Source organism: Rattus norvegicus, chromosome 15 (genome assembly GCF_021556685.1).
Source record: "Rattus norvegicus strain SHRSP/BbbUtx chromosome 15, alternate assembly SHRSP_T2T, whole genome shotgun sequence".
Taxonomy (NCBI): domain Eukaryota; kingdom Metazoa; phylum Chordata; class Mammalia; order Rodentia; family Muridae; genus Rattus; species Rattus norvegicus.
The window spans coordinates 105,570,001-105,583,086 of NC_141548.1; the positions used below are offsets into that span (position 1 = coordinate 105,570,001).

General features: G+C 44.9%; 1 protein-coding gene across 5 annotated transcripts in view; it reads left to right on the forward strand.

Moving 5' to 3' along the window:
- Pcca (propionyl-CoA carboxylase subunit alpha) overlaps positions 1 to 13,086 on the forward strand; it is a 334,592-nt gene that overhangs the window by 319,669 nt on the left and 1,837 nt on the right. For all 5 annotated transcript variants that reach the window (XR_015638170.1, NM_019330.2, XM_087586568.1 and 2 more), the window contains 2 exon segments: positions 1,694 to 1,834; positions 12,061 to 12,138. Coding sequence is in view for 4 of the 5 variants with exons in the window: in NM_019330.2 (NP_062203.2) it covers positions 1,694 to 1,834; positions 12,061 to 12,138 (219 nt within the window). In the remaining variant the exon portion in view is untranslated.

Consider the following 13,086-nt stretch of genomic DNA (forward strand, 5'->3'; position numbering starts at 1 on the left):
GCCCATTCGCTGTGGTGACAAGCTGTTAAGTTGTCTTCTCAGTATATACTTTCCCTAAATTCAAGGTTCATATTTTGGAGCTAAAGAAAACCAGGGGTAAATAGATCTGAATGCTACAGTGAAAACTAATCCCTACAGGATATCACATAGTAGTGTCCTCCTGGTGATGTCGGCTAGAAACGGAACCTGCCTGGTGCACACGTGCGCCTGGTGCTGCTGGACTTTCTGTTCCAAGGGAGACAGAGCACAGATACTAAAACTGTGCAATTTGGCCCAATTATGTCCCCCTCCTCAAGGATTTAATGAGGGATGTGGAAGCACAATTCATGGGTGATGAGCAGTCCCTCTGCCCAGGGTGTCGTTAGACTGACAGCAGCTTGTTTTTCCCTTGCCACTTATGACTCAGATGAATTTTAATAGGAGCAAAAAGCTTTTATTTGTGCTGTAATTTCACTTAAGGATCATATCCTTCAGAAACTGGCAGACACTTCTATGTCTTGATTGCAAAACACACACTCAGGAGTAAAGAAACATCCAGAAGATGTTATTATTCAACCTGTCACAGTGTCGGAAATCTGCTCGGAACCTAGGCTATCAAAGCTCGTCTGTGGGGCCTCCCCCACCTGCTTTCACTGGGCCCTGAAAGAGCCCCTGGGAGACTGCCACTGTCCCCATGCAGAGTCAAAGTGGGAATCAGACTCTGCCTCGGCCTCCCTGCTAGCATGATGCCCACAGGAGGCTCTGAGTTACCCAACAAAATGGAGCTGCCCAGTGGGTGCCGTTTCTGTCTTCCCCAAAGAGACGGGATCTGGTGGGAACCAGAAACCTGGCACTGGCTCCAATTCCCTACCTCAAAGCATTTTATTTTCTGTTTGGATAGAGCAAATTGTGGTTCATATATTTATCTGGGCTGTTCCCTGTCCAGTAGGAATTGTCTTTATTAGAAGTGTTATGATTGACTAGACTTCTTGGCCGCCCACCTTCGTGAGCCACCTACCAAAGATGCCACGAAAACTGCTGTGCTTGGCGTTTTCTGTGTTTTAAAAATCTTGGTGCTATCATATCTCGGCCGAAAAGATATTCTCATTATGTCTTATCTTTCCCCTAGCTGTCTTGTCATATGAGAAAAGGCTACATGGTAATGTGCCGAAAAGGAAAAACATTTTGATGTGAATATAGCATTTTATGTCACTGAGAAATATTTGAATGTTAAGGACTTTTCTTTTTTCTCAAAATGAACACTGAAGCCTTTGTCTCTATCTCCCCGGTGTAGCTGCTCCCCGGTGTGGGAGGTTTGCTACAGCAGTTTGCTGCCATCTACTGGCGTGCACACAGTGTCACCGCCTTTATCCCCGAGGCTGAGGGCTCATGGGATTTGATTCCTCTGCTTTGCGCGCTCGCTGGGCAGTGTTCCTCAAGCAAAACCTTCACTGTTCCCCACACAAAGTTCTGAGATGGTTTTCTTAAAGATCTGTGATACTTTTTATATATCATTAATAATCAGAAATTCCTCTAAAAAACCTGGCTCAGTATGTTTCAGATATGAATAATGTTATGTGGAGGGTTTTAGACTATTTGACTTTAAGGGATATTATTGTAATTTTAATTTAAAGCTAAAAGCAGATTTTGAATAAGTAATGTTTTAGAAGATAAATGAAACATTTAACCTCATTTATGCTTTTCTTTTTCAAAGTACAAAGTGCACATTTTAACCAAACTTGCTGCAGAACTGAACAAATTCATGCTTGAAAAAGTACCCAAGGACACTAGCAGCACTCTGTGCTCCCCGATGCCTGGAGTGGTGGTGGCCGTTTCCGTCAAGCCTGGAGACATGGTAAGAGTTTCTGTGTGAGGGATATGCTGGGCTCAGACTTCCCCTACAGACTAATGGCACCGACAGGGTCGTGCTCCCGTGGCCCCCCAACCCACAGGATGCTCGTGGAGCTGCTGTGCACTTAACTGTCTCCCTGCTCCACATCTCAGTGGTGTAGGTGACAGCGCCTCCTTCTCCCAAGGGTGTGTGTGTGGAGAGGAGGGGCGTGGAGTAGAAATGATGGCAGACATTCTCTTTTCCAAATTTGTAATTTTTAATAAAAATCTCAAATTTCTAAAATTTACATTTAATTCGCATTGTTCCTTATTCCCTGACCCTATCTCATATCTGTTTTTTCTGATTGGAATTCATGCCAGACAGGATTTCTAGATGCAGAATTTCTGAACTAAGTGTTTGGTTGGTTGAGAAGGAGAGTTAAGGAAGCCGTAACCAGCCCACTCTTGGCAGGTAGAAAGTGAAATTCAGTATCACAACTGGAGGCTTTGTTCTTGACCTTTATTAGTAAAGCTATGCTATAGCTCATCTGCTCAGGCCCACAACTCACTGTGGACAAAAACGCACAGGGTACATACTTTTTTTTTTTTTTTTTTTTTTAACAATCAGCTGCTTACATGCAAAAGTAAAAAATGGTTTAAAATGCAACTGGGAGATTCCTAGTGGCCCTTAAGTACTTGTGTTTTTACTTCTATGCAGGAAAATAAAAACCACTTTCACGGCTGTGTGCTAATTCTTCTGTGTATCCGACTGAAGCCATTGGACTTTGCCTAATTTTCTGTATTATGTTAAAGAGGCACCTGATTTTTTTTATTAATACAGAGTATCATGTTAACATTAAGAAAAACCCATGAAGGTGACTTTGGCTTCTAGAAAAAAAAAGAGTAAAAAAACTGATCAAGTTGCATTGTTTTAAATCTTTAGTCCCCAAATTAACATGAAACAGGGAAACTGACTTAAAAATGGCTTCTCCTGGTGATGTGGGAGAGCTATCAGCTTTTGTGGAAAAACACGAAGGGCCAGGTAGCCTTGCCTAGCTGCCTTCACTTTGAAGGTATGGATGCTCCTAGAAGAGCATCTACCTGAGGCCAGCAGTGGGAGAGGTGAGGTGTGAAAGTTAGAGGCTGAGTGTGGAGTGCTGCTGTCTCCTCCATGTTTTCACACAGAGGTATGGGGGTGGGGGTGGAAATGAGCTGGCTCTTCCTTGGTTTTGGCATTAACAGTCACAAATGCACACACTGTATTATCAGAGCATCCAGTGGAATCTTGTGTCTACATGTGCAGGTTAGTGAGCTGTGGAGGGTTTTGTTGTTGTTTTGGCTCCCTCTACCCTTTGGGGTTTTCTTTCTTTCCTTTTGTTTGTTTGTTTTGTTTTTCTGGAAGCCACCCAGTCTATATAGTGCCAGCCCCAGCCTGCCAGTTCTAATTGTGGCTATAATTAGAACGTCACATCTGTGCTCCTCTGTCCTCTTAAGTATTTACCTTCAATCCTGGTTTTCTGACATCTGAGATGAAGATGGGCAGAGGGCCGTGGCTCAGCTCTTGCCTGGGAGACCGCCCCCATTTACTCTCTCCTGGCCCCCATTTACCCACTTGTGACTGCTTAGCTGGCGAGCAAGGCAGTAAGCACAAGTGCAGCTTCTTGCCTCCATAAATAGTCTCCAGGCATGACTGCTGCCCTTCCTGGTGTTCAGTCTTTGGTTGGCAAGTTTACTCAGGGAAGTCCAGTGATCAGCAAGAGTCTAAGCCCAGTCTTGCTTGGTAGGGAGCTCTCAGATTAAAAGCACCCACCATCAATTCAGTGTGGGTATTGGAGAATGGCTGCAGAATGTGTACAGAAAACAGAGCCTGCTGTCTGTGTGCCCAAAGCCAGAGTTCCTGGGACTCACACCTACCTTCTTTATAAATGCTGTGTGTCTGTGCATGTGGCTGGCTGGTCAGGTGCAACACACATCTTTTTATCCCTGGAAGAACTTCCTTTCATATCTACGCCATTATACTGTGGTAAAGTGGTTTTCTCTGGAGGGAGTAATATTTGCCAACAGTATCCTGAACCACCGATCCTCAAGTTGGACACAGGGTGAGGAGCCAAGCTCCTCCCAGAATCTCTGCTTGAGATCTGCAGTCACAATATACGGACCTCTCCTTGGACGCAAGGTAGAGAATTTAGTGAAGCTGTCAGAAGAAACGCTAACACTGCTTGTAACTGCAGTTTTGCAGTAGAAGTGACAGAGGGCCGGTCAAGCAGTAAGAGCTAAGGGAAGCTGCACTTTGCCAGGGAAGATCAATCATTTCTGTGTGTTTTCAGGAAAAACAACTGAGGCCATGTAAGCACTCTCGGTTTTCTTTGCAGTTTTGTTCACAGTTTAAATTCCCACAACCTGTAGCTTTGTACTGATCTTTTAAGAAAACTTGATACAGAATAGTGGGTCTCTTTTGTATAAAATTCTAAGTAACAATCTCAGCCGCCTTTTAAAAGCTTATCAATTTGAAAAGTATTTTAAAAACCTGAGTAAAAGGACTTGGGTGATTGCACAGAAGAGATAAATGCCTTCACAGGGCTTGCTGTATAGGAAGGTCTAAGACCTACTTTACTTGAAACATTTTCCCTGCTCTAAACACTGGAGTTTGAAGTGTTTTATTCAAAATAAGTGAAGTTTTTATTCAAAATACTCCTTTAGGAGACACACAGCAAGAGTTCCCAATGCTTCAACCTACTATTTAGTACAGCAGCAACTGCTTCCTAAGAGGTGGGGTCTTGAATGTGTGTGGAAAGGATGCTAGGAAACAGTAAGTTGCAAACAAATCACACATTTAATTCAGGAGACAATGGATGGAACAGTTTTTCTAAGCCCTTCCTATTTGACTTCTGGGAATATTTTTACAGTGATTATCATTTTCATACCAAAAAAGTTCATTCTTATTGATATAATGCTAAGCATATATAATAGTTCTTCCACAAAATGTTATGACTTGAATATTTTAAAAAAACTTTTATATTTAGCAAAAATATTTAAAATTAATTCCTAAGGCATACTGGTGCCATACATGTGTGCCGTGGGTTAACATTAGACTAAGTCATTACGTTTGCTGCAAGATGTCTCCCTTTGCCTTTAAAGAATAAAATAGAGCCGTTATCAGTATATTTGCTTCCTCGGCCTTTTGATATTAGACATAAAACAATAAGAGCTAACAAAAAAGAACCAACCCAAGATAAGATTTTTTTTTAAACATTGCTTTTAGTTAAGGTTCTTTCACATTATATTCAGATTCTGTGCTCATCTAAATGAGAGAATTTCCCTTACTGCTTCGGACACTTAAGGAGACAACACCATCTCCGTCTTATCCGTAAGTGGACATTGCTGCTCTCGTTGCTGCTTTCTTCCCTGTCACCTTTACACATCTGCAAGTCCAAAGATGAAGCCACTCCACCTGGTCCGTGGACTGGCATCTAGCAGAAGGGCCGTTAGGGTTTGTGACCATTGCTTCTTTGGACAGTGCCTTAGGCAGAAAACGAAAGCAGCAATAATAACGCCACTAGGTTTACCGCCACTGGGTTTCAGCATGGTCTTGTCTTCACTGTCCATGCTTCTCTTAGGTGAGTGACCACAGACCAAGAGACAAAAGACACAGGTGTCCCCTGCAGAGCTTCAGTTGCTGCCTCCTGTTGTCTTTAAAGCTCCTACAGTTGAGTCTGCAGCCAATCTGAGGGAGGCACACTCGAACTTGGCAGATGTCTTTTTCATTGCTCTAAGAACCAGCTTTGAAACCTCCGAAGCATTTAGTGCCGGAGGAAAGGGATAGGCTGGGCCTCGGGATACCTGTACCTGGTGCTTCCTGCAGCCCAACATTCATTCCTGCCTTTCTCCTGCAGAGGAGCCAGGCGGGCTCTTGGACAGATTTTCACTTTATGGATGCACTCATTTATAGTCAGAAAATGATGGCAATAATTAATTTACATATTTTATAGCAGTGGTTGTTTAAGCAGTTTGAGGAGAAAGCCCATTTTGAACCCAAACTACAAACTGTATTCCCTGGGACAGAAACAGAATCACACACTCAGGAACACTTTTTTAAGCTTTTAAATCATGAAGCATATAGAAAGCTAGGAGAATCATCTCCCAAGCACTTGTGTGTTCTCTGCTCACCTTAGCCACAAGTACTTCGAATTTTCCTAGCAATGAAAACATACAAACCATGAAGTTGCCTAGGGACCCCTCTCCTCAACCTGGCCCTTTAATAATTTTTTCCATGTAACATTTCTTTTGAAATGTTTAAGGATAGTTTTTGTCATGGCTAACATTTGGATTTTTTATTCTTTATAATTTAATACAAATTATTGGCATAAGATAAAAATTTTTTGATGGTCAATTTGTGTAAAGTCTTGTGCAGGCTTGGCAATGGGTTTATTTTTCAAGGAATGTCTTCCTGGGATGAGAAAGCCTATTTCCTTTGTAATGTTTTTAAGGCTTATTCTCAACCTTACCAAGATTCAAAATACCTTTTATCTTTTAACTATATATGTATGTGTATACATATACATTTATATATGCTGAAAGAGAAGTCATCATGGGTCATTTAAAACAGCCTACTGAATGCACAAAGATAGCACATCAGATTGGCCTCTTGTGACTGGGAAACATTCCAGTTTCCACTCTTTTCCCTTTGTAACTTATAGGCGCAGGCTGTCAGTGTAAGCTAAGTTAGAGGGCAGTAGGGAGTCATGTTTTTCTTCATTTTAAGGAATTTTTACAAAACCTGGACTTCATTTACATTGGCCACAATCTGGATTCCTTTCTGAGCACCCCCAACTCCCACTGCACAATTCTAGGGGGTCTGAGGGCAGAGCTGAGGCCGACACCATGCAGATACCACCGGTTTGAACCTCAGAGCCCCCAGGCATGCTACACACGTGCACTCTTCTCTCCATCGCCCTTCAGATTGAGTGTGCTGGGCTGGAGTGCCTCCAGATGAGGGTCAGCCATTCTGTCCACCGCCTGTCCTCTTTGTAATTTGATGCCAGTCCCATCCTCGCTCAGATAGGGCAATCTCCTGGGGTCCCATCTCCCTGTGGGTTTTCCATGAGACATACATTCTTTCTCCAAGAATAATCAGGGCATATTTAGCAGCCCGAGTTAGTAACTCAGGAAAAGGAAGCAGGAATAATCAGATTCTACCCTGCCTTTTAGCAAATGGAGACCACCTCCTTCAGATCTCAGAGACTTAAAATGTGTTGGAAAACTATGTTCTAAGTGACAAACCTTTCAGTGTGAAATGCAGTGATTTTCACTTGGGTAATACAGTCAGGAGGGCTGATATGAATCCCTAGTTTTCGGGGGACCAGTGTAGCAGAAGGGGAGACTGCAGTGGGCCCATAAGCCCTCCGAGCCTTCTGTCTCACTTGGCAGAAAAACACAGAGCACAGAACAACAAAAGAAGGCTCCTTTTCCATAAAGGTTCACCCCTCCCCATCCCCCATGCTTCTTCCCCAAAAGGGGCCTGAATTTTTCAGCTGCGCACCGATTTGGTGCTCACTCTTGCAGGGAAACAGTTGCTGTCTGAACAGGCAGGAAACAGTTTTCTTTTAATTGCTGGAATCATTCGGAAGTGCTCCGTGCCCTGCTTCTATACAGCAGATGCTGTGCATTAATTGGCCTGCGTGGAAGTGACCCGGGGTTCCTTGCAGCGGGCCCGATTTTAGGCAGAGGGTTTAAATAGCTTATTTATTATTTTGTATAATCTGCCGTGCATTGTGTGCTGCTGCATGTGTCGTGTTTCATGGTCTGCAGTTTCTAATGTCATGTGGGTTTCTAAGCCGGTGTTTCTCTGGTAATGTACTAGCAGCAGGTAAGCTCAGAATACCATCCATCAGGAGCTAATTTTTATCCAGATACTCCAATGACTGATGAACCTGTCTCTTGTATGAATGTTTAGCACAGTAGAAAGCCATATGCCACTGGCATAGTTTCCTCTACATTCTTTACAGTTGCTAGAGTAGGCTTCTAGGGGGAGGGGGAGCACAAACTCGACACCATTTTCATCCTCTGGCCTTTATTCTAAGCAGTAGCACCCTTAACACAGCCCTGGGTTTGGATGACAAAAGAGGGTAGGCACCAATGTAAGGGAAACCCGACTCCCATAATGGTTTTCTCCATCAGAAATATGACTGTGCACTCTTAATAGGAATCCTTGTTTTGTTCCTCCCCGTCTGTTGCAAACAGACCTCAGCCCATTAGAAGGGCCTCCCTTGTGTGGGAAGACCACAGCTGTTACTGTAAAGCTCATCCAGTCACTGTATCACCCCCATTTTGTGGCTCTGAAGGATGAAATTGAGAAATGGAGCACTGTGCAGTCATCCTTTACGCCTCCAATTTTAGGCCTTCGCCGTCATTTCCATGCTTTTATTCCAAATCAAATAACATTAGTGGGCGGCAGCACCTTCTGATGAATGTCTCGGCTCAAGCGCGGCTCTCAAGGCTCCACTCTGAGGGTCTTGCTCTATGTCTGGCAGAGATTCCTCCTCCTCTTCCCCACCCCGTACTTCTCTTTGAGCTTTCTTTGGGGCGATGGCAGTTTGCAGTTCGAATGGTACACATTGCCACACGGGTCCCAGTCAGAGCATGTTTTCTAAGAGGGGGCATGTGCTGGAGAACGTTCTGCATCTTTTAATCTTTGTGGAAGGAGTGAAGGGGCCTTGGTAGAAGGAGATTGGGGGCTTTAATCAGAACCAAGATGTGGCTTAAATCATTAGCACAACAAAGCATAGTATAAGCTTCGAGATAAAAGTCCCCTGGGAAAGGAGTCCTCGGAAAATAAATGGAACTTGATAGATTTCCATATCATTTATAACTTCCCTTAATTACACTTGGAAGACTTGCCAGTAAAACTGGAAAATTGGCAGCCTCTCTCCATTAGAGTCATTTTGCCGACCATGGCAAGCAGCTGGCTTCGCTGGGTTTCATTTCCCATCACTCACAATTAGTCATCAGCTGGAGATGTCTGAAACTCCTCAGCACAGAGTGATGCTGGGTGACATTCAGACCCCTAAACATGTGAAAATCTGCTGAGTAAATGGGCCGAGTTCTCTCACAAGCTCACTCGTTTGGGGGCAAGCCTAGCTCCCACTTAATGAGGGCTGCTCTAATAATCTGATTCGAATGTGAACCTTGACCCTGTGTCAGAGAAGAGGATGCAATAAGCCGGATGAAAGACACAGGATTCAGGTCTCCAAACTTTGCACCATTTAGACAGCAGAGAAGTACATCAGGCCAACTGCGTTTATCAGACAGACTTGTAAGGCTTGTGACCATTTAGTAAGCCCAACTCGAGTTACATCCTGACACAATCAGTGAGCCTTTATTGGATGATTCACAAGTGTTAGAGGAGTCTGTATGCAGCCGTGCTCCAGAGCTGGCTCTGTCATGGGCAGTGATAAGGATTGCCCAGCTGTGCTCAGGCTTCTCGGGCCTGCCAGCAGTCCAGAAGATGAAGTAGTGAGCACGTGCTACATGCTCTGCAGGTGTAGCCACCACAGGAAGGAAGGCTCTAGCAGGTAGGAGCTAAGCCCCAAAATGTCTCTTGGTGGGAATCAGAGCCTGCCTGGAGAGTGCCTTTTTTTTTTTTTTAAATAACATAAGCTTGCACTGCATTGATTTCCAAGGGATGAAAAAAAGTTGAAATTAATCAAGCCTGTCTGCATACCTCTTTCTGTATTTGGTTTTGCATTTACGTGTGTAGCATGATCCGGTCAGAGCAAACATATCACTGCTTTGTAAAGCACAAATGGACATTTTGTTACAGCTGCCTCAAGAAAATGGCCGCTAAGCATGGTTGAAAAGAGAACGAGCAAGCTAGAGGTGGAAGACACGGGTTTCCGCTCACAGCTAAATGATGGAAGGAGACTAAAAGGTGGTGAGGGGGAAAGGCAGATGGAGGGCCCAGGTCTAATTCTATGAGTTGCTGATGGCTGAGTCAGGCAAAAGACAGCCTCCCTTCCCATCAGGAGAAGCTTGCTTCCCATCAAGCTTGCTTTGCAGTCAGAAGGAGGGAGGGCTATGTCAGCTTTGAGATTCCTGTCCCTGACTGGATTAATAATTTGGGACTTAGTGCTTGCACTCAGTTACAAGCATCCAGAACCATCCAGGGAGGATGGTTGTGGTGGCAAGGCACCCTAAACTGGCTCATGTCTTTCTGCCCCCAGGCTCTAGCAGGGCCTTGGGAGGTAGTGGCCTGGTGAAGCTGTCCCTTAGTGTTCACCGTAGGTAGTGTTGGCCCCTAGCCATGGCCACTGAAAACCTCCAAGTTTCGTACCGAGGAATGTAAGGACACTTGTATGTGTGTATGTTGAGGAAGGGTTGGGGGGCTCCAGTCTGCCTAGCAGGTCTTAAACAGTGTGATGAGAGATGAGCAATGACAGGGAAGACAGCTGCTGGCAGAGGGCAACAAGCCCATCCACAAGGAAGCTCATGGCATGAAATGAGGGGACTCGGAGCCAACTCCAGCTTTCAGGTGTCCAGGCTAGGTGGGTATGTGGAAGGCGACCACATAAATACTCATGGTGAGGACTTGTCCATCTGACAGGAAATAGTGACCAGAGCCCAGAGGTAGACATTTGATTTCTAACTTCTGGATGGAATTTCAAGGTGTCCCAAGGAGCCATCTGTGCTGCTGCCTGCAGGTCAGGGTCAGGGACGTTTGAGCCTGGGTGATAAGCTCTCTGTTCTGGCCATGGCTGGGCCATAGGCCTTCCCCATGTGACTCAGTGACACTTGCCCTTCTGGTTTTCTGGACTTCCTAGCTGGGTTTGAAGAGAAACAAGTGGCTCTAATATGACGGCATGAAGGAGTAACGGTTCTGACACCTCCGGCCAAGGCATGTGCATCATCTTGGCACTGCCCTTTCCTGTCCCACAGTTTGAAGAACTGTCCTTTTGAGGTGTTTCTTCTCTGTGCCTGTACTGCAGATGCCAGGTGAAATGAGTCAAGAGCGGCCGTGAGCACTGTGCTCCAAGCCTGCTTGTCAGCAGTGCCTCTCCTTGGTGCCAGAACCAGAAGCCTTGGCATCTCCTCTCTTCCTATATTCCTGTGCCAGGAAAACACAGCCCACCACCTGAACAGCAGAGGAAGGAATGCACAGGGCTGCGGTACTCACGCTGCCAGCAAGACAGCTTGTGCCACACAGGGAGCCGAGGGGACTTGGAGATCATTTGGGGATGGCAGGAAAGAACATTCTCCAGGCCCTTCTGTGGCATTGGCCAGCACAGCCACAGCAGTGCGACTGTCCAGGAGCCCCAGCCACCATACCAGCAGCACCCCATGGAGCCTTCAGCCTACCACTTCATAGAGCAAGAGGCACTTTCTCACAAAACAGAGAAAGAAATCCAGGCCCAGCTCCTTGGTGCTTAACCATTAAGGCCAGAGAAGAAGGAATAAGTAATGTGGTTTTTAGTCCCAGCTGACTCCAGGATAGAAGTCCCAGATTAATCCTGTGGGTATGAGCCTGCTCAGCCTGGATCTCTCCTACAGCCAGAGGCAAGGCAAGCATCAGAACACAGGCTTGAGCAGGTACCCGAAGAACTCTCAGGCCTTCTGCAAGGACTGGGTATGGCTGGAGAAACCATTCCTGAGTAGGAGGTTACTCCCAGAAGCCACTTCAGGGTTAGTGCTTACATGTCTTGTAGACTTGACTAGATAAAGGTAGACATGTGCTGTCTTTTAGTAAATTACTGAATTCTAATTCCCATTGGTTCACTTTGTCCCTTTAAAGCAGTCAAGTTGTTGGTGGTGTCTGTGCGTAGTTGTGTGATTACTACACAACTATACATTTCTAATCATCCCAAAAAGAAACCATTACCCTTTGGTAGCCACACCCTTTGCCCTGAATACCCATAAGCACTAGTGAGTCCCTTGCTCCTTAGGTATCTGCCTGTTGAGGATATGGTAGAGATATGAAAGCACTGTTTTTGCTCACCTCTGCCAACTCCCAGGGCCCCAGGAAGCCCCAGAGACTAGTCTAGTGATCTTCCAATATGGGCTTTTCTATTGAGAACTGAGTGAATGGCCTTTCTCTGCTGGCTCCTAAGACGCACTGGAGTGGAAGCCCTCAGAGGTTGCTGGTGTTTCCATGACCAATCGGCACATTTGACAAAGATGTGCTGTCAATGACTTCACTCTTGGACTTTTACTATAAAATTGGAATGTTCCTAAAACATCTCTTTTTAACATATTTTCCAGGTAGCAGAAGGTCAGGAAATCTGTGTGATTGAAGCTATGAAAATGCAGAACAGTATGACAGCTGGTAAAATGGGCAAGGTATGTCCCCAGATTCCTACTAGCCTATTCCAGCCTGTGATGGACATAGGCTCTCCACCTTTGAGACATGGGTGGGTGTCCTGAAATTGAATACAAAGGTGATTCTGCCCCATGTCCCCCCTTTCCTGGGAAGGACACTGGGACTGGAGAGTTCCACTCTGTCAGTGTGTCTGCCTCCTGGAGAGCAGTCCTTCCAGGAAGGGGGTCTCCATGTCGTGTTCAGGTAGCCAAAGCGTATTTCCTCGCCATGTTAATGTCTTTCAGATGAAGGGGTCTTTAATGTTTAATGTTTACATCTGTCTCCGTGGCACTTAGTTACCTGAGACTTAGGTGACACAGCAGGAAATGGTTTTACAGATTGCGAAAATTAATGTAACGCAAGATAACTTCCCCTCAAAGGGAACAATTCAGTTGTAGATGGAGGAGCTGAAGACCCACATACATGCAGGGGATTTAATGTTTCAGGGAGAAAGAGAGAGGGAATCAGGACTAGAATTTGTTTAGATTGAAACTTTTCCTTAAAGAAAACAGAAAAGCTACTTTGCTATTTTTCCTGTGACTAAAGAGATGCCATCATTAATAGATATTATATATATTAATATATATATATATATATATACATATATATATATATATATATCCCCCTCCCAAAGGATTGTTTTGATTGATTTGAGGAGTATCTACATAGTAGACCGTGACCAGCAGGTGAGGACAGCAGCAGAGGCTGGCTGTGTCCTATGCTGTGGTCTGCACTGTGGCCACTTTTTGGGAACATTGAGTTGAGAGAGATGTCAGTTACAATCAAGTCAGCCTCTGACTATCTTGTGGTTCATTCTAACCCTAAACCTAACCCTAAAAGTCAACATCAACAAGATGAAGTTTCAGAAGGCCTAGAGTTTGCCTACCTGCTCCTCAAGGGAAAATCACAGGCCCCTCTGTAGATTGAAT